The 23702-nt window shown below is 52.1% G+C and overlaps 3 protein-coding genes across 4 annotated transcripts in view; 1 reads left to right on the forward strand and 2 right to left on the reverse strand.

Moving 5' to 3' along the window:
• Position 1: 1 nt before the first annotated feature.
• Positions 2–2731, forward strand: LOC117654108 (FAD synthase-like). Its single transcript, XM_034400292.1, has 10 exons — positions 2–275; positions 362–456; positions 532–655; positions 746–858; positions 947–1090; positions 1524–1666; positions 1816–1904; positions 1984–2116; positions 2210–2380; positions 2456–2731. Exons 1-10 carry the CDS (start codon positions 140–142, stop codon positions 2709–2711), a joined length of 1404 nt encoding a protein of 467 aa, XP_034256183.1. The 5' UTR covers positions 2–139; the 3' UTR covers positions 2712–2731.
• Positions 2728–8957, reverse strand: LOC117654100 (ras GTPase-activating protein 1). The gene is made up of 16 exons (XM_034400283.1): positions 8657–8957; positions 7981–8130; positions 7670–7876; positions 7391–7593; positions 7074–7294; positions 6878–6989; positions 6664–6785; positions 6417–6578; positions 6156–6268; positions 5798–6038; positions 5484–5704; positions 5075–5395; positions 4822–4976; positions 4584–4750; positions 4344–4472; positions 2728–4259 (listed from the first exon to the last, which is right to left on the reverse strand). The coding sequence occupies exons 1-16, from the start codon at positions 8854–8856 to the stop codon at positions 4182–4184; spliced, it is 2802 nt and encodes a 933-aa protein (XP_034256174.1). The 5' UTR covers positions 8857–8957; the 3' UTR covers positions 2728–4181.
• A 360-nt stretch (positions 8958–9317) lies between these two features.
• The window catches only part of LOC117654114 (Krueppel-like factor 14), a 28275-nt gene continuing 13890 nt past the window's right edge, over positions 9318–23702 (reverse strand). The window contains exons 2-4 of one of the 2 annotated variants that reach the window (XM_034400306.1): positions 19690–19797; positions 12875–13025; positions 9318–12771 (exon numbers count right to left, since the gene is read on the reverse strand). In XM_034400306.1, coding sequence (XP_034256197.1) covers positions 12630–12771; positions 12875–13025; positions 19690–19797 — 401 coding nt within the window. In that variant the 3' untranslated portion in view covers positions 9318–12629. The remainder of the gene's footprint in view (positions 12772–12874; positions 13026–19689; positions 19798–23702) is intronic. The other variant, XM_034400307.1, reaches the window with a different exon arrangement.

Below are 23702 nucleotides of genomic sequence, written 5' to 3' on the forward strand. Positions count from 1 at the left end.
GTCTGCTTATTCGCAGTCACACGAAAACATAACCCTCATGCGTTCCTTCTTGCCAGTATGTTTTGTTATTGTAATTGTAATTCGTAATCAGCGAGGGGACGGGTTCCGCTGACTTTCGCTGAACTGGAAAAACTGTATTATGATCCGTTGCATCTTCAAAGAAGGTTGTCACTTTGTTGCATCCAAAACTAGAGTGTCCAATTGGAAAAAGCAGACGATGACTTCTCTCAACTTAAGCACAACAGCCACTACTGTCCCCACAGCAGGCATTATAGGTATTGTTGAGCGAATACTTTTGTGACCAACAACAACTTTACATTAATCAGAAAATTTACTTAAGTTTCAACTCCAATAAATTTAGTTATAGGTGACGAAATATTAAAAGGTCAAGTTAGAGATACAAACTCCTCTTTTATCATCTCAAAACTTTATGATATTGGTGTCCGGGTCTTGAAGGTAAGTTAAGAATGCCATGTTGGGCAGAATTCAATCTAAGTATTCTGTATTGATTTATATTTGGTTTATTTCCAGGTATCAGTCATTGGTGATGACGTTGAAGAAATATGCAATGAGGTTCGCAAATTCTCTCATCTTTATACATATGTCATTACATCTGGTGGCATAGGACCAACACATGATGATGTAACTTTTGAAGGTATCAGTTTTCTCTGCTGTTGAGAAAAGCCCAGATATTTCAAGAAAAAACAAGAGAAAAACTTGTTGTAATTTTTGTGTTTTTCCACAGGTGTTGCTAAGGCATTTAGAGAAAATGTGTTCCCCCATCCAGAACTTGTAAAAATTTGTTCAGAATTTTATAATACAACAAATTTATGTTCACCCGCAATGAAACTTGCACATGTATGTATGTCTTAACATTTTAGTATCTATTTGAAGAAGTTTAAAAGATTAAAATGTGGAAGGTTTGCTGATTATCTTACACTTTCAGGTACCCAAATCTGCAAGACTTAAGTATGGATTTGATCCTGTCCATCAATGCAGATCAAAGTATCCAAACATCTCTGTGCAAAATGTTTATATATTCCCTGGTGTTCCACCTCTCCTAGAAAAATCATTCACATTGCTGTGTGAGGTAATTAAAAATTTTCTGCAGCTACAAGTATTATGAGGGGTTTCAATCATCAACTGAACATCATTCTATCTATCACTGTTGATTTAAACTCATTGCTACAAGTTTGGTTGTCTTGGTCAGTGGCGGATCCTGAGGCGGCCTATGGGGGGGGGGGGGCAAAGTCGCACTTTTTGCCTACTTACAGGGGCAAAGTAGCACTTTTTCCTACCTTTCAGGCGGCTATCTAGGGTCCTTTGGGGGGGGGGGCATAAAACCCCATTGCCCCCCCCTCCCCCCCTGTATCCGCGCCTGGTCTTGGCACAAACCAGATACACCCATTGGTGCACCATAGAAATGAAAATTGATGCCTCACCTCCTGGCATGACATTGAAAGGAATAGTATCTTAGATGTAATTCAACTTGCTGACTTTGAAAATGATGTGCTTAATTTTAGGATTTGTTTGGTGGTGGAGCCAAATTTCACAAATCCGATTTATTTGTGAACCAAGATGAAGTATCAATTGCAGAAATTCTTTCTAAAGCAGTTCAAGAGTTCCCATCAGTCTCATTTGGTTCCTATCCCCAACTTCCTAACAGGTTGAGTATTGCCTTTGCTCCTTGGTTTCCTGTATCTGTTCTTTTAGTACTTTGTTTTTTAATATTTATTTTTCTTGTAATTAATGTTGTGATTTTAAAATTAGCTATTTTTGTCTTACACTTAACACAAAAATGATCTAACTTTACAGTTACTACAAAGTGAAACTCACTATTGAGAGCAACAACCCTGAACTTCTGTCTAAGGCTGTTAACAGGTTGAGGGAACTCCTTCCTACTGGTGAGTGCCTGTTTATAAAAGAATAATCGTTGGTACTAATGAAACCCAATGACTAATTTTTTCTGAATTTGAATGACAGATTGTTTAGTTGAATTCGATCCTGAACCTCTTAAATTTTCTATGACCAAAATTGAAAATGTATGTCTAGAGGATGGAATGGATCATGCAAATGCTGCCCTTCAAGATGTTGTTCTGGCTCTCTCCAGGTCAAGGTAGTGCATCAGGACAGAAATCAAGCAGATGATGCAGTTGAATTTTGTATAAAGTAGCTTTACATCCAGTACTTTTACATCTTTTGATTTCAGAATGGAGGAGGTAGTTCTATGCATTGATGCAAGTCTCACTGGAGTAGTAACTTTGCACTTTGTACATGCAGTGTGGAAAAAAATGGAGAGAACAGATTTGATCGCAACAATTCTTATTCAAAACCCAGATTTTGTTAAGCAGTCCAATTTTCTTCAGGATTTAGTATCCAGGTTTGTACATTTTCTTCTCAAGGTACATACTTAATGAGTCAAAATACTCATTGTTTCCTTGTCTTTTCAAAACAGATATTCGTTACGTATCATAGATGAGCAAAGTGAAATAGAGGCTGCCCTACGTCAAGTGCATGCATCTAATAAGAATCTACAGTTGCTGGTAGTGGGTTGCAAGTGCAACCAGTCAGCACTAGCAGCGGACCTGACTTCTTTGTATGGCAGAGAAAGCATCTCTCTGCTGTCTCCCTTTTCATCGTGGAGTGAAACTCAAATTCTTCAGTTTGTCAGGAAGCTCAGTTTACAATATGTAGTGGATTGTGGTAGTTAGTAAAGACAACTGGTGCTTCAGTTCATGTTCATATTTTACCATTGTGTGTTAAAACAAAAATTCTTAATTGTATATAAAAATTTTTGAGTTCCTACAAAGACCAAAGACATTGAAAAGACAAGTTATTTTTCATAGACGCACTCTGGACATATCCTTTTTTTTTAAATTTTTTTAATTTTATCTTGTAGGCAAAGTTTATTTTATGCAAAACCTGCACTTCACTCTCAGACTAGAAATTAAACAGGCCCAGGATTTTCTGTCTGGATGGAACTAAAATACACATTGTTCCCTAAAGTACAGTATCTCATATCTTTAACAAAAGGTTTCACATTTGGCAAAAATGTACTTAAGAAAAAAAAGGGGGGGGGGCGCAGTGCAAGGAAAGGGGCCATTCATCCCAGGTTTTTTTTTCTCCTTTTTCTATCAATTTTTTTTCAAACTACAGTTGTGCAAATGTTTTTATGTCACCAGTATGCAAGTTAAAATGTCATCCAACAGCTCTAAGGCTCTGAAAATTAATTATATTGATTCACAAAACATAGCAGCTGTATGTTAAGAAATTCCACTCATAGAAACAAGATACAAAATCCTGTTACAAATGCTACTGACAGTACTGTACATGAGTTCACAACCAGCACAACACCAAAAAATTGCGGATCACTTTGGGACTATACTTAAGTGAGCATAAGTTTAAAGAGACAGCTCCTTAGATAGCTTTCACTGATGTAGAACTTCAAAAAAGTAACACCTCCACTTCTATCAGTACAGCAGATAATTGACTAAGTATGATAATACAATGAGAAGCAAAGAGATGAAAATTAAAGCTATTTGTCTCTCCACGCCATTTACAGTTTCAGGCACAGGAAGAATGATTGATTATATTAGAAACTTCATTTATCACACAGACATTATGATTAAGACTAGGCAAGGTAAGTAATACTATTTAATTAATTTAGAGTGAACAGTAAAGATTGAAGTGTATAACATCTGTAAAAATCTGTACTGTATCATTTCTGCATTTGTATCAAGGGGACATATTCATAGGATCCCCCATAAATACCAAGATTTAAGAAAAATCTAAATGCGGCACATCAAGAAACTCAGTACAATAATTACATAGCATATAACTTGAACATATGAATTCATAGGATATGTCCCTACATTAATTAGCCATCAAATTACACAGTACAAAATCGTAACCAAATGTAACTGCTACATTGAAAGATATACAGAAACTTGAAAGAAAAAAAATGAAGAGAATGACAATACAATTTTCTAGACATGCTGTGGTAAAACAGTACAACTTGAACTAAATACAGTAATAATAAAATTATGCTAAATATAGGATTAGAAAATAAAAACAGACAAATCAGCTAAAATAAAACACAGGTTAAAAAAAACTGTTCACAGAATACAAACTAGCACCCTGATGTAAAAAATAAAATTGGTCAAAAATTGCCACATAGCAAACTACCCAATCATTTCCATGTATTTTTGCTTGTGTTTGCTTAACATTTCGGTGACAGTAACCAACTGTCTGATGGTTGGCTGTAAAAGGAAAGCGCAATACAAATGAAATTTGACTCATATGACATATACCTATACAGGACTGTGAAAAACTATGATACCTACTTTTGATTTACTCAATGTCTGCAGTTCTTTCAGATGATTGCCACAAATGTGATGGAGAGTAGCAAGTTCCCTGGCAGGATCTCCCTTTATCTTCCCAGTTTCTTCGGAATCAGGTTTGTCACCCAAGTTCTAGACAATCAAAATTGTTATTTATGTACCCCATTTTACACCAGCCCACTCTCTGCTTCTAAAGGGATTTTTTTGTTTGAACTAGACTTGAGATGGATGAGCCATACTTACAGATATTTGGTCAAGATAGACAACCATGCGCTCTTTGTTTTTTAATATAAATGGATTCACTACTTCCATATATGGTTCTTTGCCACCGAATTCAACTAGGTTTGCTAAGTTCTGGAGGCACTTGGCAACCATTATAAGAGACCGAGCAGCCATTGGAGGAGGTGGCTCTGTAAATTTGAATTAACACTTTTTAAGTAACTGGTGTAAATTAAGGATGAGGTGACTTCAAAAAACTGACCTGAAATCAAGTTGAATTGGCGAGGATTCAGGATTGCAGGGCAAAGAAGCCGCAGAAAGATAAATCCACTCACAACACGAGTTCGGACCAATCTTTCATGTGGCCATTTTGCCATAACAGTACGTTGCAAACAACAGCAAATATATCGTACAGTCCTGGGAAAAAGAAAAAAATAATGAGAAAAACACATTACATTCTAATTAAAATTATAGAGACTCAAACAATCAACATAATGACTTCATAAGTCACCAACCTGGGACAAGCTTCTGCAGACATAAATATTGACAAAGTGATTTCATCCAAAATCTGTAGCAGGTACTCTGCATTGTTGCATGCATCATCCGGAGATTCCATTTTAGTTGGATTAAGCTCACAAGATTGTTTGGCATCCAGCAATTTCTGAATTGTGTCTTGAATTGCTGCTTGAAGAAAACCAGTACAAATTGACTTCATGTACAAATCCATTAACGTTGTGGTTAAAGATGCAGCCCGAAACAGAGTGGATGTTTCTTCTTCTTTCTCTATTTCTGCCTCATTTAATGTCTTTAACAAGTCTGCTTCCTTACGTTCATGCCTTTAAGAAAACAAAAATAAATAATTACAGTCTTTAAAGGACATACAGTAGATGTTTTTATGGATGATAATAGTAACAATTAACAAACCTAAATATTCTTAAGAGAGAGTTGGCAAGCGGTACACGGTCCATATGACAAACATCTGCAAGAGCTCGAACAACTTCCAAAGAAGGGTCAAGAAGAAGTTCCTTCATAGGCGAATACTCCTCTTGTGGCATTATTAGATCATGCATATAACGAATTCTGAGTCGAAGAGATCCCCACTCTCCCATCGGAGTCATGCCCGAGAGACTGTACCAATCTTCAGTCTTCAACAGAGAAAAAATTGGAAAGAATTAATAAACTTTCAAAATACTTAGTCTTAGCTTTTACACAAATATTAGATGGAATTAAAGGCCTACCTCATCTCCGTTTACCAATGACGATAACTCTACAGTGAGTTCTGCAACCTCAGTGTCCTTTGAACGTTTACCCTTGTTATACACTGTGATAGTGAATGTCATGACATCAGGTGGCACATCATCCAACACAAATTCCTCATCCCACAGAGGATCAGGGCCAGTGTTCACTTTTGTTCTTGCAACTTTTACTTGATTCAGAGATATTATACAAAATGGATTTGGCACTAGTTTATATGGCAGTCTGGAAAAGTTAAGTTCAGTTAGAATTCATGAAACACGATCTAATCTATTAAATTACATAAGTAAATCAAATATGCTATTTGATCAGGTGTACCGAGAGGAGAAAAGGGAAGCATACCTATGAGCATTTAGAAGGTGCAGCTCTAAGCAACGCATCTCTCTCAACCTGGGTATTTTGGGAGTGCGTGTCATTTGGGTGACACATAGAGGACGTAATGCTGTTACCCATTCCTACACAAACAGGCAGAAGACCAACATTACTACAGAATGTAATGATTAAAATCAAGTAAACTAAGATTCCAACAGGTTTCAGGAAAAAAATTCGGAAACTACTTGAGAAAGCTGCGCCTTTTTTAAAACCTAGCATTAAGATTTTTACCTGAGTGATATCTGCAGTGGAGCCTGATAGATAAGAAATAGTAGCAAGGCAAGGAAGGGCTTTTTCAACAAGCTGGAAACAGTTTGGCCGATCAAACACGCTGTCATGAACCTGATATAAGTAGGCACAGCTTAAATCCACTAGGCCTTTCGGTTTAGTTCTCTGAAACAAATCACAAAGGTAACATAAGCTTTTCCCACAAGAAACTAAAAAAAAAATTAAATTAAAGATTAAAGATTTAATGCACCTTTGGATTCTCATAGTACATTAATTGAGTGTCAGATCCATCAACAAGCAAAACACAATACATGGGCTTCCACTTTTTGTTTTTGTCATTTTTCTTGCTAAGATAGCCCTGCATTTTAATACCTAGAGAAGAAAGGGCAAAGATATTAAAAACAAGGGTCAAACAGTAAGATCAGAAAAAAAAATGTTTGTGGCATCTTGTCTTTATTCCTCACCTTTAATCTTTTTCATGCCAACCTGCTCTCTACACTCACGAAGAGTAGCATAAATTTTTTCTGCATGTTGCACTTCTTTGGATTTTACAGGTCCGTCAATCTCTGAAACATTCTAGTAATTGGGGCAAGTTTAAAACACTGGACAGTCCAATCTTAAAAAGGAACGTCAACAATCAAGAAAAATGTTAATACATACTCTTGAAACTGCCTGAACCAAGGTATGCCCCTCCACAATTTGCTCTTTGCGGTAACGATTTATCACTGCATCGAGGCATTCAAATGTTCTTCCTCCCATGAGATATCGAACACCTTTCTTCTCAATACGAAATCTTTGGATTTGATTGTTAATGTGGAAGAACAGAGAATAGTCTCCAGGTGAGTTATCACTTGGCCTTACAAGGAAACTGCCAGGACCAGCTACAACAATAACATAACATCATTTCCTCAAACTAAATTTAAAGCACAATCACCACAGCTTGCCAAATTTGAGTTGTTTTGCAATGATTTAATTACCTTTCACTAACATATCAACAGCTTCACTTTTTGTAACACCAGGATGGAACCAACTAAATACTGTGTTGGGATCAATATTGTCATCAAGGTCTTCAACAAGCTCCTGAAATATCATTCCCTGCTCGCCAGTTCTGTGAGCAGTCACCCACAACCATCCGTCTCCCATGTCATTGTGGACAAAGAAGATATCACCTTTCTGGAATCTGCCACAAAATAAAATACAAGTTGAGATCTAAACGTACGTTGATAAGTGATGAAAATTCATAAGGAATCACTTACGTAAGCTCATCTGTATCCGGCATTTTAGTGTAAGGCAAGATAGCAACCACCCGCTTTTTATCATTGACAGGTTCTGGTGGTGGAACGGGGTAGACCAATCTTTCTCTTTTGAGCAAGTCAGAAGAGTGTATGTAATAAGCAATCAAATCAGAAAGGGAATCAAACTGTCGTCCACCAACATAAAAATCACCACAAACAGCTGTTATTCTGAAATAAAATAACCCAGATATCACACACTGAAAACATACCAACCCTAAGTAAAACTAGGAAAGCATTTAATTGAAAGTCAAAACAAAACTTTGCAACCTTACCTAAAATGGTTGATACCAGTTCTCCCAAGATATGACAACACATAAGAACCAGGCTTTCTGTCACTTTCACGCACTAAGTAACTTCCAGACTTGTTAGCGCCCCAAAGACGCTCTTCAGCACGGCAACGGTGAAGTCGTCCATGGTACCATCTAAATTGGACATTAATGCAACACACTGTAGTATGGACAGACACAGTTTGAAATCTTTTGTCATTTAGGAGAATGACAGCAGCAGTGCATGAGTGAACTGTGTTTTCTTTCAAAAGAGTATTCGAGTACCAGATTGAGCATAATAGTGTTGACACAAGCATTCCCAATACTGGTTTAACTAAACTGCAAAGGCCTTAGTGAGCGACTGGGTATTTTTGAAGGAAACATTCAGTATGACCAAGTTCTTTGTTCAGGTTACATATGACACAATGAACTGCAAGTAATACCAGTAGATGAACGATACTGAAGTCAGAACTATGAAGCCGAATGGAAGTAATGTTAAAATGAGGCGAAAGTGTACCGAACAAAACTAAATGTAGTGTTTATTTACAATGTGCTTTAACCGGTCGACCCAACCTCAAAATCGGTTAGCAGAATCCCATTAGATTAATTTTTTGAGCAGTCACACTGAATTGCTCCGGCAAATGACGATTAAACGACTCCCTCATTCAAACCAGAAACTCACTGGCTCTCTGGCGGTGCACAGGGTTCATTGTTGATCGGGGGTTCGGGTTCCTCAGCCTCTGCCAGGAAGGGATCGAAATCTTCGGCTTGCGGCGGATCTGGACCTTCGTCGCTCCCCGTGCTCGGGGATCCCTGCATTTTGTATCTCGGCAAAGGTGTGGGTAGCACAACGCCGCTACCTCCCCGGATAAACTCGGCCATCGATGGTGTTTCTTCCTAGTAGCAAATGTCAGGCGACATCCACATCCGCACCGCAAGACGACGCGACCAGGAGCGACACGACGATAACAAACAACAACAACAACCTACGTGCGACTACGCCTCCCCCTCCCCCCTCCCCTTTTCCGTCACCACCGCTCGCCCCCTCATGCGTCGTCCACAAAGTGTTTGTTTCCAGCAATCCAGGACCTTGTAAGTATAATGCGCTAACTAGAAAAAGGCGAGCAGATGTCCTCTCCCAGATGCCACTTTGACCCACAATCTGGCTCGCTTGGGCAACGACAATGTAAAATTGTTCTCAACTAGAAGGGAAGTCCAGTGAATAAGGTTTTCAGTGGATCTTGCGTGTTTAGACAAACCACGATAAGTGTGCCAACGTGGCTTTCTTTTCTTTTCTTCAGTGATGGTATGGTACAAGGGTTTCATTGAGAGAAAACGCCAAGTTCATTTTTCATCATTTTCATTCATTTGTCGATATGAAGAACGAGGGATACAAGAATTTACATCCAACATCTATTAAAACCAGTAAAAAATGAAATAGAAACAAAAATGGGAAAGAAAAAAGAACTACACTGCATCCTTACATTAATTCTGTTTCCTTACAGAACTTAAAGGCACATCAAATCAAAATAACACAGCCTTTAAGTTTTCACCACATTTCTTCATGGAAGTCAAACAATTCACTCATTACAAACATACAATACAAGAGATATTGAAAATATAAATAAACAGGCATGTGTTTAGAAGATTTCACTGTTCCCCTAGCAAATCAATCTAGGCCATCTAAACTACTATGCTGCCAGTACAATTCTAACTCGCAGCGAAAATATCTCAGTGTCCCTTTTAAAATGGGATTTGCGTAAGGAAGAATTCCATTACTATTTACATTGGCGATAAATGCACCAAATGTAAACCATTAGTATATTTACAATTAAAACAAAACATTTGGAAGTAAACTAAGAGAGAACAGTGAAATGTTATCTTAGTTAAAAATTTATACATCTACAAAACTACTTCTGAAGACTTAACAGATTAGAGTAAGAAGGCAGTGATGTAAAAATTTGTACAAAAGTATACTTTATAGAGTAGATTTATACAAAAGAAGGCAACAATGAGCGTAGACAACACTCCAATCTATGTGAAAATACATGCACATATTTATTAAGTACAGCATTAATTTAATTAAAAAGATCCATCAGCAATGAATGTCAAAAAACTGAGAATACAATGAAGTACGTACATGCACATGTTATTACTCAGGCTTATAAAATAGACTACAATTGAAAGGAAAACCTGAACAACATTGTAAAATAAATCCAAACTTAAAGAGTACTCTCAAAGCGTTTTGCATCTGATTAAAACAACTAAGGTTCAAACATTTGCCTGTTAACATTAAGGAGGCAAAAGGAAGGTTAAAAAAAACAACAACATATTTTGGTAACTGATGCCTTAGAGTAGTAGCTATCACAGATATGAAAGTTACCAAACCAACTGTTAGTAAAACGTTTTTAAAGTGAGGATAAAGCAACCAAGTAAACAAAGAAGTCCCAAATTTAAGATCCTGGCATGCCTATACCATCAGTGCTTGAAATTTACTTGGAACATGACACAGGGAGCCATATTCAAATTTATTTCTGGATTGATTCCGAGCAGAACCAAATATTTATTGACTTCATTTGCAGGAAAACCCACATCTCACAATAGCAAATTTTGAAGCCTATGTTAAAAAGAAAATAATGAAATAAAGACCAGCTGTTAAAGCAAGATGCCTGAGTGGACAGAAACATCGACATTGTAATGAATCTACATGGTTAAGTTTAATTTGTGGTAGTTAAAGCCAAACAAATTTAAGAGGCTTATGAAATATTACAGACAAACAACACAAATCAAATCCATTAATTGAGATTTGTTTCACAATGGGTAAATTTTCTCCTCTTCACCCAAGAACTCAGTGACTGACTCCAAGAGACAATCAATATGAAATTCATTTAGATCCACACAACTTTCAAAGGTTGTTAGAATAGAGACAAAAGTCGAACCTGCTATCATAGAGGTAAATGACATGTGCGTAGTTAAATAAATATAGGAAACTCATGTAGCCAGCTTCTTTTAGGTACCACTGAAAAAAATTAACTGGCAACAATTTGTTTTCTGAAAGGGATGTAGTCTACTTTCACCTGTGACAGACCTTGTGTAGTTCCTGCATCAGGTCATTATCATAGATCTAGCTTAAAGAAGTAAGCACAGCCGTAGTGGACGATATTGTAAATTTCTGCATAACTATGTGTTTAAGATAGAGCAAGTGAAACATGATATCCAATCTGCTGTGTCTGTATCCCATCTAGTTACAATCACAAAGAAAGTCTGCACAGCCAAGTATTACATATTGAGTTTATAAACTGACTACAATTTACACCATTCTACACAAGTTTCTTTGCTAGGTAAGTTTATACACAATACATATTCTAACAAAAGGAGAACTGTACAAAAGTTTATAACTACTGGCAAGATCACTATTCACATTACATGATTCAAGTTCATTATTTTGAGAACAGGGAGGTTTTACATATCCTAGAGCAGTCCTGTGAAGAGTCAGTAAGTAAAGAACTACAAAGATAAGAATTATATAAAAGATGCAAACCACTTCCTAACTTTTCAGATGAGGAGCTGTATGATCCCAGAGATGGTTATTTTACATAGAGTGAAATTCATGAGAAAAGTTCTCTTTATTACTTGAGTAGGAAAAATTTTTATTCTCTTTACCAAAAAAGAAAATAAGACAAAAAATTTGCCATAATAAAAAAAAATACAACCTGTTTCTATAAATCTTTTCTTACATTTTCATCGATAGTCAAACATTCCAAGGCAATCAAAAGGTATGCACCAAAAAATTGGCCAGCAGAACAGTCATAAGTTTATTTTAATGTTCCCTAGGTTTGCTTTATGTGGTTCACATTATTTCTAACAGTTTTAAACGCCTTCCAGTAGATTATCTTAAATTATATGACACACCTTAATTGAGAAACTACAAAAATATTTGTCAGGAAACTAAAATCAACACTAAGTAAGTCATGTGACTAAAATACATCACTATTTCATACAACTGAAGTACACCTCCCTGAACCCTCTCATTTTGTAGGTGGTAAATTTTTTAACACCTACAAAAGCACCACAACAAACGAGCTTACATTCTTTGTAAGTCGCTTCCAAGTTCTCGTAAACAATCATTACTGTGCATATCGTGCAACAAAATTAGGAGAGGAGTGCTTGCAGACTATGTAGGTTGACACCACTACATATGATACTACCCCCACAGACAACGCAAAAACACAATTAACTGGTAACCTTTGACTGACAGCGTATTTATATACCTCGTACTCGGACTGTCAGAACATAGTTACCGCTACCAAGCACGCTCCTCGGAGTCTATATACATGCACATATCAAAGAAACAACACCCAAGTATAACCTGGCGTTATTTCCCCGTGATAGCAGTTCCCAGGCTCTGGCGGGGGCTCTGCAAAGGCGTAGCTCTCCTACGGGCCCTCTGCACTGCAAGCACCCAGCAAGGCAGTAGCAGGCAGCAGGCCCAAGACGTCGCGATGAGCTTGCCCTGGGACTCCGATCAACAGCCCAGCTTGCAGCCCGGCGAGCAGCCGCCTTCAACCCTTGAATCGTTCGCCCGCAGCCCCTACGTTTCTGCCCTCGAGGCCCTTGGGGCCGCTGGGGCCCTTGGGGGAGCCCTTGGTCGCTCTCTAGGGCGAGGGCGCGGACTCGGATGATCCCTCCGACAGGGAGAGCGTCCCCTCGCTCGAGTTGACCGACGACGCCTTGGTGGGAGCGCGGCGCTGTCTCAGCACGGAGGGATCGAAGTTGGGGTGCCGCCGAGCGTGTTTGCTGAAAAAGGAAAAGCACACAGACGCTTAGAAACCAGCCGACCACACCTGGCTCAGGGTTTTGAGTGCCTTCAGACTTCAGACGACTCAGCATCGGCACTCACCTCAGGTGGTCGCTCCTCATGAACTTCTTGTCACAGACGGGGCAGGCAAAGTTCTTCTCGCCGGTGTGCGTTCTGGTGTGCCTCGCCAACTCGTCGGAGCGCGCGAACCTCTTGCCGCAGCCAGCCCAACTGCAGCCGAATGGCCGCTCTCCTGCAGAACAGAAAACAGAAAACGAGTCAGAACATTGCCGTCGTAAACCTCAATGCGCCTAGCTTGCGGGGGTTGGTTGGGGCTGAGGACGGCACTGACGGCACGCACAGACTGCCTCGTCGCCGGCGGGTGAGACCCACCCTACCATACAACGCCGCCGTGTCGCTGGACGCCCCCGCACTACATCATGAAGGTGGCACTGCCGCAGCTTTCACACCTCGAGGGCCTTGGGCGACGACTGTGTGCACAGCCGAGCGACTCCGAAGAGTCGTTACGTCGTGGTGTCCCCCCCCCCCACTCATGGGGTGCCCCGCAGAGGTACGAGAGAGACGGAACGACTCTTTGAATTCGCGCGGCGGATGTGCGTGAGCCGGCTGCACGTGCGCTTGGGCAAGGCCAAGGGTCGCGAAGGGAGTACAGTGCGGTGTACGTACGCCGTGGGGGCTGGGGCCAGCTGGGGCGAGGAGGGCAAGACTACGCCGCGGCAGTGGAAAGCGACACGGCGACGCGGCGGAAGGGAAGGTTGTCGCGAAGGCTAATGGGGGCATTTCGGTGCGTCAGCGCCTCACCGCCGGCCGAGCCGGCCAGGCAAGGACCAAGGACGCGGAGGGCCAGGACCGCGGGCAGCGCGTGCGCCGCGGCGTGGTGGGGGCGTGGCGAGGCGCGGAGGCAAGGCCCCGCCGGATTAGATGGGACGAGACAAGACTGCTTCTGCCACTGCTTCTTTTCCGCGGCGCGGCCAAACGAAACGCGCCAAAGCCAAGGCATCCAAGGCATGACCCCACGGCAGAAGTCCTTGGGGCCACCGCCGCCGCCGCGCCGGCCGCGCCGGCCGCGCCACGCCGCCACACCGCGGCGAGCGAGTCTAGTCGGCCTTGGGAAGCTACTACTTGAGGGAGGGGAGGGGCGCCCGGGCCAGCTAGGGCCAGCCAGCGCCAAGGCTGGCCAAGGCCTTGGCTGGCTGGCTTGGCATACGGCGCCGCGGCCGCGCCACGAGGTTTATCTACCAGGAAATGTTGGCCCGATAGCGTAGCCGGGCGGTGCGGCGGCGTGGCGGGTGTCCCTGCTTCTGGGCCTCACTGCGCAGGGAAAGAGACGCACCATGCCACACGTGGCGGTGGCGGTGCCGCGACGCGCCGCGACGCGTCGCGACGCGCTGCGCGCCTCGAGACCGGCACCGGCCCACCACGTGGCGACACGTGGGGACCACGTGGGGGCGTAGCCTGCCGTCGCGTCGCGACGCAGCGTACGGTACGGTACGCCCCTCTGGCGGCCGAGCAGGGACGGGACGGGCCCGCCTTCCCCCGCGACGCCCACATGGCGCGACGCAGAGCGACGTCGTCCACGCCGAGGCCCTGCGCTAGCACGTCGCCATGCTGCCGCGACGTCCGCCGTCGTAGTGCAACTGCCGCTCGGCGAGGTCCACGCGCGAAGCGGTTCTGGTCGCGCAACAGGTTGCAGGCCCGCCAGGCCTCCACCCAGTCCGGCGGGGCGGCAGGGGGTGCTTCCCGCTTCGCGCTTCGGGGCGAAGCGAACCGAACGGCGACCATGCGATTGGTCCCGCAAAGGCTTCCGTCCGCGGACTTGTGCTCGACTAGAACTTGGCGCCACAGGAGGCGTCCCTCCGCCTCGGCGGCCACGGCCCTGCGGGCTGATACCAAACACTATAGTCGCTCGGTCTTTCTCGCACTCACGGGACGATCCGTGTAGGTGCGAAAGAGACAGGGCGACAAAACGATGAGCGCAATCTGTCCACCGGCACGCGTGGCGTAGGCCAGCCGGCCAAGGCGCCACGAGGCGTCAGGCAAGTGGCCCTACAGTGTGGGCCCTTCCACTCTGCACGCGCGACGCGCGGACGCGATAACGGCCAGGGCCTCGGCCGCCTCGGCCAGGGCAGTCGATCAGCCTCCGCCCCCAAATCACAAATCAGCGCGGCGGCGCGGCGGGGCCGGCCAGTGCTCTTGAATGAAAAACCGCTTATCTGGGCCGGGCCCCGGTGCCCCGAGGTTATCTTATCTCGCTCCCTGGCTGCCGCGCTGCCTGCCTGTCCGGCGGCCGCACCCTGGTCACCCTTTGGCGGACGCCCCTACCGGGCCCCGCCCGCGTTCCAGCCTTCAGGGCTCCTCGCTGACGGACAGGGCGCGGCTGCGCGGCGGTCGCGGTCAAAGCAAACCATTTGTCAGGGGCTCTCGCGGTGACGACAGACAGCCAGGACGAGCAGGACTAGCAAAGCCACGCGACCGACTTGAAATATCGTCGCAAGTATTGCAGGGACCGTCCGCCCTTCTGCGGCCCTGAAGCCTCGGCTGCCTCGGCCGGGCGACGGCCCCATGTATGCGGAACGCCGCAACGCCACGGAATGGCATGACCCCGGGCCGGGTTCGAACACCCGCTGCTCGCTCGCACGGCCAACGCACGGCTACTCGGTAATCCGGCACGCAAAAAAGGACGAGTGAGAAGAGGAATGAGCGAGGGGAGGGGCTTATTGATCCCCCCTCCCCTGCCATCGAAGAAAGGGCGGGAGAGCGAGCGGCCCCCGCAGCCCCGCGCAGCCCCGGTCGGCCCCCAGCGGGCCGCGCACCGCGCCGCTCAGGGGAATTAGCGAGCTGTATGCAATATAGATGGACCTACGCTACGCCGGCTACGCCCCATGGCCCGGCTCGGCTTCGTCTGCGGAAAGACGCCCGTGCGTGCGGGAGTCCCTGCCCCCACACTCCCGCACCGCACCACACCGCGAGGCGGAGCGGGAGAGCAGGACGCGGGAGGCGTGAGGTGGGGAGCGCGCCCGCCGCCCGCCCGCTCCTGTCTTCCAGTCTGCACTCCAGTCCTGTGCGTGAGTCGTGTGAGGAGAAGAGGAGAGGAGGGCCGGCCCCCCGGCAGGTAGGCCGGCCCGCCGGACGCGCGTGTCAGCGGCAGGTGGAGGTTGCCTACGCCGCTCCTGCCAGCCCAGCCAGTGTAACCGGGCCTTCGGGCGTCTGCCCGCCCCACCCCTCCCCGCCCGCCCCGCCAGACACCGGGCGCGGAACGAGAGCGGCGGGGTCCGGTGCGCGCCTCACCCGCCCCGCCCGCGTGAGCAGCGCGACCCGCGCGAGCGATTCCCGAGTCCATCTGAGAACGCCGCCACGCCGCCAGGCCATCGCCCATGTCTTGTGAGGCCCGCACTTACGCGAGGTGGGCGAAATAGAAAACGGCGAGGACTCGGGGCATCGCGCCTTGCAAATGACGCCGCCGCCACGCCGTCGCCACGCCGCGGGCCACGGGAAGGGGAGAGGGGGAAGGGGCATTCGCGGGGATAACGGCGCGGGCCGGGCTGGGCGGGTCCGACTCCGATGCGAGGTCGTTTACTTGTGCTATCCCCACCCCCTGCTCGCGGCACGGCACGTCAGCCCCGGCCCCTGCGCGGGGCTCTGGCGGGGAGCGGTACGGCGTGGCCTGGGGGCCGACGTTGGGGTGCAGGGCTGCGGTTGTGTGTGTGTGTGTGTGCGTGTGCCCGCTGCTGCGGCTTGGTGCTGCCCAAGGTCATCCAAGGCCGCCTTCAATCATCCGAGGGGGCGGCGAGGAGGGTGCGCAGCCTATCCGGTGTGAAGGTCCTCGATCCTCGACCACCACGCCACCACCACCGCCGCGGAGGGGCCGCGCGGGTCGGCGTCGGCGTCACAGTCCGTATCAGCGACGGGGACATAAACAGACGCGGCCGCCACGACTGCCCCGTCCGTGTGGAACGGCCTCGAGGCACGGCGTCGCACGGCGTCGCACGGCGTCGTCGCCCGGGCGAGGGGCCGGGCCGCCGCGCACTCCCTCACTCCGCTCCAGGGACGGGAGCCCTTCAAGTGTACTTGAGGCTTACACCGCAGCGGGGCGTCGCGCTGGCGCGCAGGGCTCGGCCAGACTCAAAGGGGCGCCCAAGCCCGCCCCCGGCCCCCGCAGGGAGGGACGCCGAAGGGACGCCGCAGGGACGCCGCAGGGCCGCGGGGATGGGGCAAGGTAAGAGGTAGGGCGAGGACGAGAGCACTGCCCGCCTGCCCCTGGCGAGGCCCTGGCCACTGCAGAATGTTTTGGTGATCGATCCAAGAGGGGGCGGGGGGAGGGGGGGGGAGCTGGTCCCGTTCAAGCGGGGGCAACAAGCATCAGGCGGCAAAGACACCTTTGTTTACCTACGGAGTATGGCGCCCGCGAGGCACGGTGAGGCGAGGCGAGGCGGGGCGAGGCGGGGCGGGGCGGGGCGGGTACGCGAGCAAGCAGTGCAGGGCGGCGCGGCGGCGCACACATGACGCCCCGCACCCTATCGGGAATTCCACTTTATTTGCCGGGCCATCTGAGCGCGAAAGTACACTTTCTGGCTGGGCGAGCATCGCGCAGCGGGGTGGGGTGGGGTGGGGCCGCGCATCCCGACTGGAGAACGCGGCCGCGAGCCGCGCCAACGGAAGCGACTCGGGCACGCCGGGGACGCCGGGGACACCGGGGACACCAGACACCTGCCTGCCGTCCACGCGGTGCCCGGCTGCCCGTCCGGCCGTCCGGCCGTCCGCACGGACAATGCCCCGCCACCGCCCCGCCACCGCCCCGCCACCGCCCCTTCTCCCAGAGCGGTTTTTCGCTCAGCTGAGCTTCTCAGTTCACCTGCACCGCGCTGTGCCCTCGCTGTGCCCTGGCTGTGCCCCGGCCCTCTGCCCAGTCCACGCCCCACGCCCCATCTGCTCCGCCCTGCTTCGCCTTTGTGCACCCCGTGAGGCATAAGGAGGGCGTTAAAAATACTGCGTGGCCGCCAAGCCTCGCCTCGGGTGGCGCGGCGACGGCTCGCCGGCCTGGACACAAAAGCGAGGTCGCCACCAGGAAGCACCGCCCCGCCCCGCCCCGCCTCGCCACGCCCCGCCACACGTACAGACAAAGCAGAAGCACCTCAACGCGTCGAGACGTATCTGCTCCGCCCGCCCGGCTTGGCTCCGCTCCGTTTGCAAAACAAAACTTTCCGAAGAGCAGCAGGACTACGCCGTCACCGCGCACAGACGCGCACATAAATTTAACTTTTCTCTACGGACTCCTCGAGTTCTTTCTGAGGGGAAGGGAGGGGTGGGGGGAGAACAACTAAGGACCGAAAGAGCGCAGCGTGAACATCGACTCGACACCGGGCTGTGCACGGTAGTAGTACAGCCTTCCCGCCCGGCGCGCGCGCCCTACTTCGACAAGCACTCGAGCACCACTTTCAAATCGCGTCGAGGGCGGGGCACGGGGCGCGGGGCACGGGGCGCCTACACGGTCCAAGTTCGAGGGGCCCAACCGGTGCGCGGTGGTACCCCCACCCCCTCCTCCAGAGAGACAGTTAGGCGCGAGCGGAGGAACTGCGCGACAGCTTCGGCCATTTCCCGCCGGTCCAGAGGACGAGGCCAGAGAGCGAGAGGCCGAAACAAATCGACACTGATTAGCAGCGTTTCCTCAAATCGGCGGTGATGGGTCGTCCTCGGAGACAGGTCCGTTGGAGGCGGACGATGGCAGAGGCCGAAAAAAGCATCGGCGCGGCGAAGGGCGCCCCGCGCGGCCGGCGGCGCGGTAACTCCATTTGCCTCCACCTCCACTTTGCGAGCGGAAGCCCAGTAAATCGCCTGCAAATTGCGACCCCCCGCTAAAGTCTCGACGACCAACGCGCGGCGCCCCACCCCCAGCGCTGCTGGCTAGATCAGAACACGAGTTTCGTCGCTCGGTCTCTCTCGCACTCGTGGGGCCTCCCGTGTTGGTGCCAGAGAGACAGACCGCGAAGCCTAGTTCGCATCCAGCCTGCTAGGGGTGGCTGTCCGACAGCTCTCGTCTCGCCGCGCAGCGCTTTGCAAGTCACCCTCGTTCCACTCGATGCCGACGGCGAGGCCTCGGCCAATGAGCCGGCAGCCTCTTCTCTCTCGCACCTGCACAGGCCGCGCACCGTGAGTGCGAGAGAGAGGCGCTGTGCGGCCAAGAAAGCGGCCGGTACTTCCGCGGCGCCACGACGCCGCGCCCCGCACGCCCCGCACGCCCCGCACGCCCAGTCCGAGTCCCACTGGAATCGCTGCGTGAAAGTTGCGAAGGCGAGGGGCGTCGCCCCGTCAGGACCCCGTCGGCCGCGTCAGGAAGGGGCGAGGCCGGGCGAGGCCGGTGGAGGCCGGCGGAGCGTCGCGGGGGTTGACAAGTTCATTTCCACAGCTTCCGTTGGGGCGGGCAGCGGGGCGGGCAGGGCGCGCGAGGGGCAAGGTGGCGCGAACCGAAAATAGGGTGGCTGTCGTGCAGCCACACGGCGGGGCGGTGGGGATCCAGAGGGACCCCGCGCAAAGCCCTGGCCTCGCCGTCGCCCGGCGTATTCAAACGCGCCTAATAAACGCGCCCTCCCGATTCCCACCGGGCCTAGCGCCCCCACCCCTCCCAAGAACACATATACACACCGAAATCCCGCGCTCGCGACTCACGGTGGGCTAGAAGGCCGGTGAACGTGGCCAAAACTCTAGACGCGTTTTGAGTTTCAGATTCGCTCAACGGAACTAGAATCGAATGTGTGACTCCATCCATTGATAGCGTCACAACGTTTGATTTGAGTCCGACTTAGCCACTCTGAAGCTCAAAACGCATCCGGGATTTTGATCGCTTCCACCGGTCTTCTGGCCCACTTTGCAACGTCAGGACGTCATCCTGGACACCTCACCTGATTTGTTAAAAAGACGGGGCGGGGCGGTGGGGACCCCGCCAGTGGGGCGGGGCCCATGCTGGGGCCGAGGGGCGGCGCGGATCGAGCGACCGGTCTGAGCCTCACCTGAAACAAAAGGGACACGACGTTAGAAACCATTAGAGCGCGCGTCCTGAATCCAAAGCGCGCCATTCAAATCCCAGCCATATTAGAGGCGACCTCGCCAGCCATCAGCGCGGCCTACTGCCCGTTCACCCAGTTCCTTGGTCCCTTCCACTACAAGCGAGGACGCCTCCCGTGAGTCACCACCCTGCAGTCCCTCACTCGTTTACGAACCGCCGACAGCCGTGTGACGTCCGTATGACTTGCGCCGTTTCTCCAGGGCAACCTCTCAAAAACGCGGAGAAGTTGAAAGACAAACTGCGGCGCCTTACGCAACGCGGGCTCCGGCGGCTCCCTCGAGGGCCTCGTCTCGCCCTCGCCCCCCGCAGCGTACCGCAGGGTCCCCGTCGGGGAGGCCGCCGGGCCGCATGACCTTCCCCGCTTGCAAAACAAGGCACGGCGGGGCACGGCGGGGCATGGCGGGGCACGGCACGGCGAGGCACGGCGTCGAGCGGGTCCGGTCCAAATGCTGCATTGCGTATCTCTCTCACTCCACCCAATCATTAGGGGGCGCGTCGAGGGGTGGCGCTGGAGGGGAGGGGGTCCTTGACGCCGTCCTCGCCTCGCCTTGACACCAGGGCAGGCCTCGGCCAGGGGGCAGGGGCCTCTGAGCTACCCCTTTGCTGGGCCTCCCGCCCCGCCCCGCCCCACCCCGCCCCACCCCGCCCAGGGAGCCGCAAGCCGCCGTTACCACCGCGGGGCGGAGGCCAGCAGAAGGTGGACCTCCGCGGTTCGCAAAACGGGCAGCCAGAAGGCCTGCGAGCGGGCGGAGACGAGACCCTCACTACACGGTCCCGATAAAAATAATCGACTGTAACTAGTGCAGCAGTCGCGAAATGGCGTGGCGAGGCGGGCGCGACCTCGCGGCGCACGGCAGTGGCCAGTGCACTCGGACTGCGGCGACGCGGCGACGTGCAACCCCACTAGCATATGGATCGAAATAGAAATAAAGCGCCATCCATCGCGGTCCGCGCGCCGCCACGCCCCGTGAGGCCATGAACTCTCAAAGCAAACGACAAGGAGGCCGCGATGTGCTTCCCCGCGAACAGCGCCCGACCGCACCCGCCCCAGCCAAACAGGCAGCCCGCCAGCCAGGCCACCGCACCAAAATTCCCGGCCCCCGGCGAGTGCGAGCACTGCTCGCCGAGCAGCAGAGAAATGTGAGGAGCCGGCAGCGTTTGGAATGCACCGCACCGGCGTTGCGTGGCGTGGCAGGGCCGGCAGGGCCGGCACGGCCCGGACGGTATAAATGCATCGATAATTGGCCGGGGGAGGCAGCGGCAGCGGCACTGCAGGTGTACGGCGTACAGCACTCGCAGCGAGCGCAGCGCGACGCGGTGAGGCCTTTGCGAGGGACGACGTCGGCCACCGGTCGGCCCCCTTCCGGGTCCAACAGGGACAGGCGCCAGCGACGGGCTGCCAGCTCGGCGGCGCAGTGCCGCCTTTCCAATGCAGTGGCAGTGACCAGCCGGCGACCAATGTGCGGCCCGATAACGCAGACGGCCGCTCGCCGGTTCGGCAAATCGAAATGCCGTTTCCGCCTCGGTTCGGTTCGGTCCTGCCGCCTCGCCTACAGTGCCACTTTCCCGCGGTGTATGCAAGATCCGCCCCCACCTCGCCGTGCCAGCGTGCCGGCGTGCCCGCCTTGCCCGTCTGGAAATGAGCGGCGGGCGTCGCGTGGCGTGGCGTCGGCGGTTGCCGGCCAAACCGGATGCCTCATGCCGGCTGGCCCGGCCCGCCTGGCCCCTGGAGCTCGTTGGGCCCCTCGACTCGGAGCCTTCCCGGAGCAGCCCGGAGTGCTCGGAGCCGCCCAGGGCCGAATGCCTGACCCGACCGGGGAGCTGCCTGCAGGCTGCTTCTGTCTCTCTCGCACCCGTGCGGGACGCCGCGTGAGTGCGAGAAAGACAGAGAGAAACTCCGAAAGCAGCCCGCTGGGAGCGCCGACCACAACGCTCACAAAGCGCGCGCGGAGCCAAGCGGAGCCGGCCGGCGTGCCCTGGGCGTGCCCCTGCCCCTCCCGCCCCCTTTCCCCAGACGAGGACAGACGTTCGTGCGTCGGCGGCGTCCTGCCGACCCCTGCTCTCCCTCCACCTCCCCGTCTACGTCTGGAGGGGCGAGGCGGTCGGGGGTTTCGGCCTCAAATCCCGAATCCCGCCCGTGGCAATAACAATGTTAGACCATACGAAGATGGAGCAGTAATCATCGGCCGCCTCGGCGAGTGAGCAGCTCGCCGCACCGCCTCGGATTGGGGCCCGGCCGGGCTGACCGCACCGCAAACCATCCGGCCAGGCTGGCTCGAGCTGGCCCGGGTTGGCCCCAGCTGGCGGTGCTGCCGGTGCAGCTACCCTCAAAGTTTGCGATCATCTCTGGGAAAGGCGGGCGCGGGGCGCGGGCATGGCCAAGGGCCCTCCATCAACCGAGAAGCCATTTGCGAGACACAAAGCCCGTCTGCAGTCAGCGATCATGAGGACTCGTGCTAAAGTGGCCAGACGTCCCCGCCGGGCCACAGGCCGGGCCCTCGCCCCACGTCGCGGACCGCGCGCTGCAGCAGAGGCCACACCCACCACCGCACTGCACCGCACCCCGTCTCAAGGGTCGGGCCGGGCAGGGCTCCCAACGCCGCCGGGTTGTACACAGTCTTTTAGACAATGTCAGCAAATGAGACGGACGGCCGGGCGGGCAGCCCTTGGGGCAGCCTTGCCTCTCTCTCGGCCCGTCGTGTCCTCCGCCCAAAGCAGCGCCACTTTCCGCGAGCCTTTCAGCGTCTCGGACGCGGCCACCGCGGGCCCCGCCTTGTTTCGTCACAAGAGGACGCCGAGAGCGACGAGGGCAGGGCGGACCCAACGCGCACCTCGCCTTGACTCGAGGAGCCAGCCAAGCTGCAGCCCTGGCGGTCCTGGAGGGGATGACGGCAAGGTCCTGGCGCCGCGCCGCGCGCCGGTCAGCAGCTGCAAAACGACTACCAGGGTCGCCCTGGCGGGGGCCGCCGTGTCAACGAGCGGCGCGGACTCGGCATTTCATTTCTCCGGCGGACCGTCCCGGACGGCATCACGGGGTGATGAAAGGCCTGCGACGGGCCAATCAGAGACGGGCTGCGCCGGGCGGTGCGCTGGCCACACGTAACGCGAGCTGCCGCGCCGCCGCACCAACCGGACCCGGTCCCACGGACACCCAGCTCGCCTGGCCTGACCCGCGGGGTGGCGGGGAGGGAGCGGGGCTGCGGTCCAACTTTGCACCGGTGTCTGCCCCAAAGGGACCCAGACGACGGCCTTCGAGCTTCGAGCCCGCCGCACCGCCACCGAGAGACGCCAGACGAAACCGGGCAGACAAAAGAAAAGAACCAGATCGGCACGTGCATCTACCGCTGCGACACGGCGGCATCCCTGGGGCTGCACTTCGCCAGCATCCAGGACTACGGCCGCCGCGCTGCGCCGCGCTGCGCCGCGCCTTCGAGGTCCCCGTCAAGCGCGACGTGCCACGCGGCCCCGCTGGCATTGCCTGTGGCACTGAGCGCACCGCGGCGCCGCGGCGAGGACGGCGCAGGCACGACAGTCTCGTAATCCCTTCAGCAAAGATAACGCGCGGCCGCAGCCCTCCCTCGTCCTCATCCTCGCCATTCATCGCCATGGGGCTCCGTTACAGACATCCTGGGCGACGCGTGGCGCTGCTGCCTGCATTGTGAAAGGTCACTGAATAAGGCATCGAGGCGAGCAGAGTGGGGGCGGCGGGCGGCGGGCGGCGAGACAGAGGGTGGCGAGGGGCGTGGCGGCACGCCGCACCCGAGCGTGGCATGTCCTCCAGACGAGAGGACGTCGCCCCGGATGACAGGCCGTTCACGTTCAGAGCCTCGGGCGCCGCCGCCACGGCCA

This window comes from Thrips palmi, unplaced genomic scaffold (assembly GCF_012932325.1).
Source record: "Thrips palmi isolate BJ-2018 unplaced genomic scaffold, TpBJ-2018v1 HiC_scaffold_10, whole genome shotgun sequence".
Taxonomy (NCBI): domain Eukaryota; kingdom Metazoa; phylum Arthropoda; class Insecta; order Thysanoptera; family Thripidae; genus Thrips; species Thrips palmi.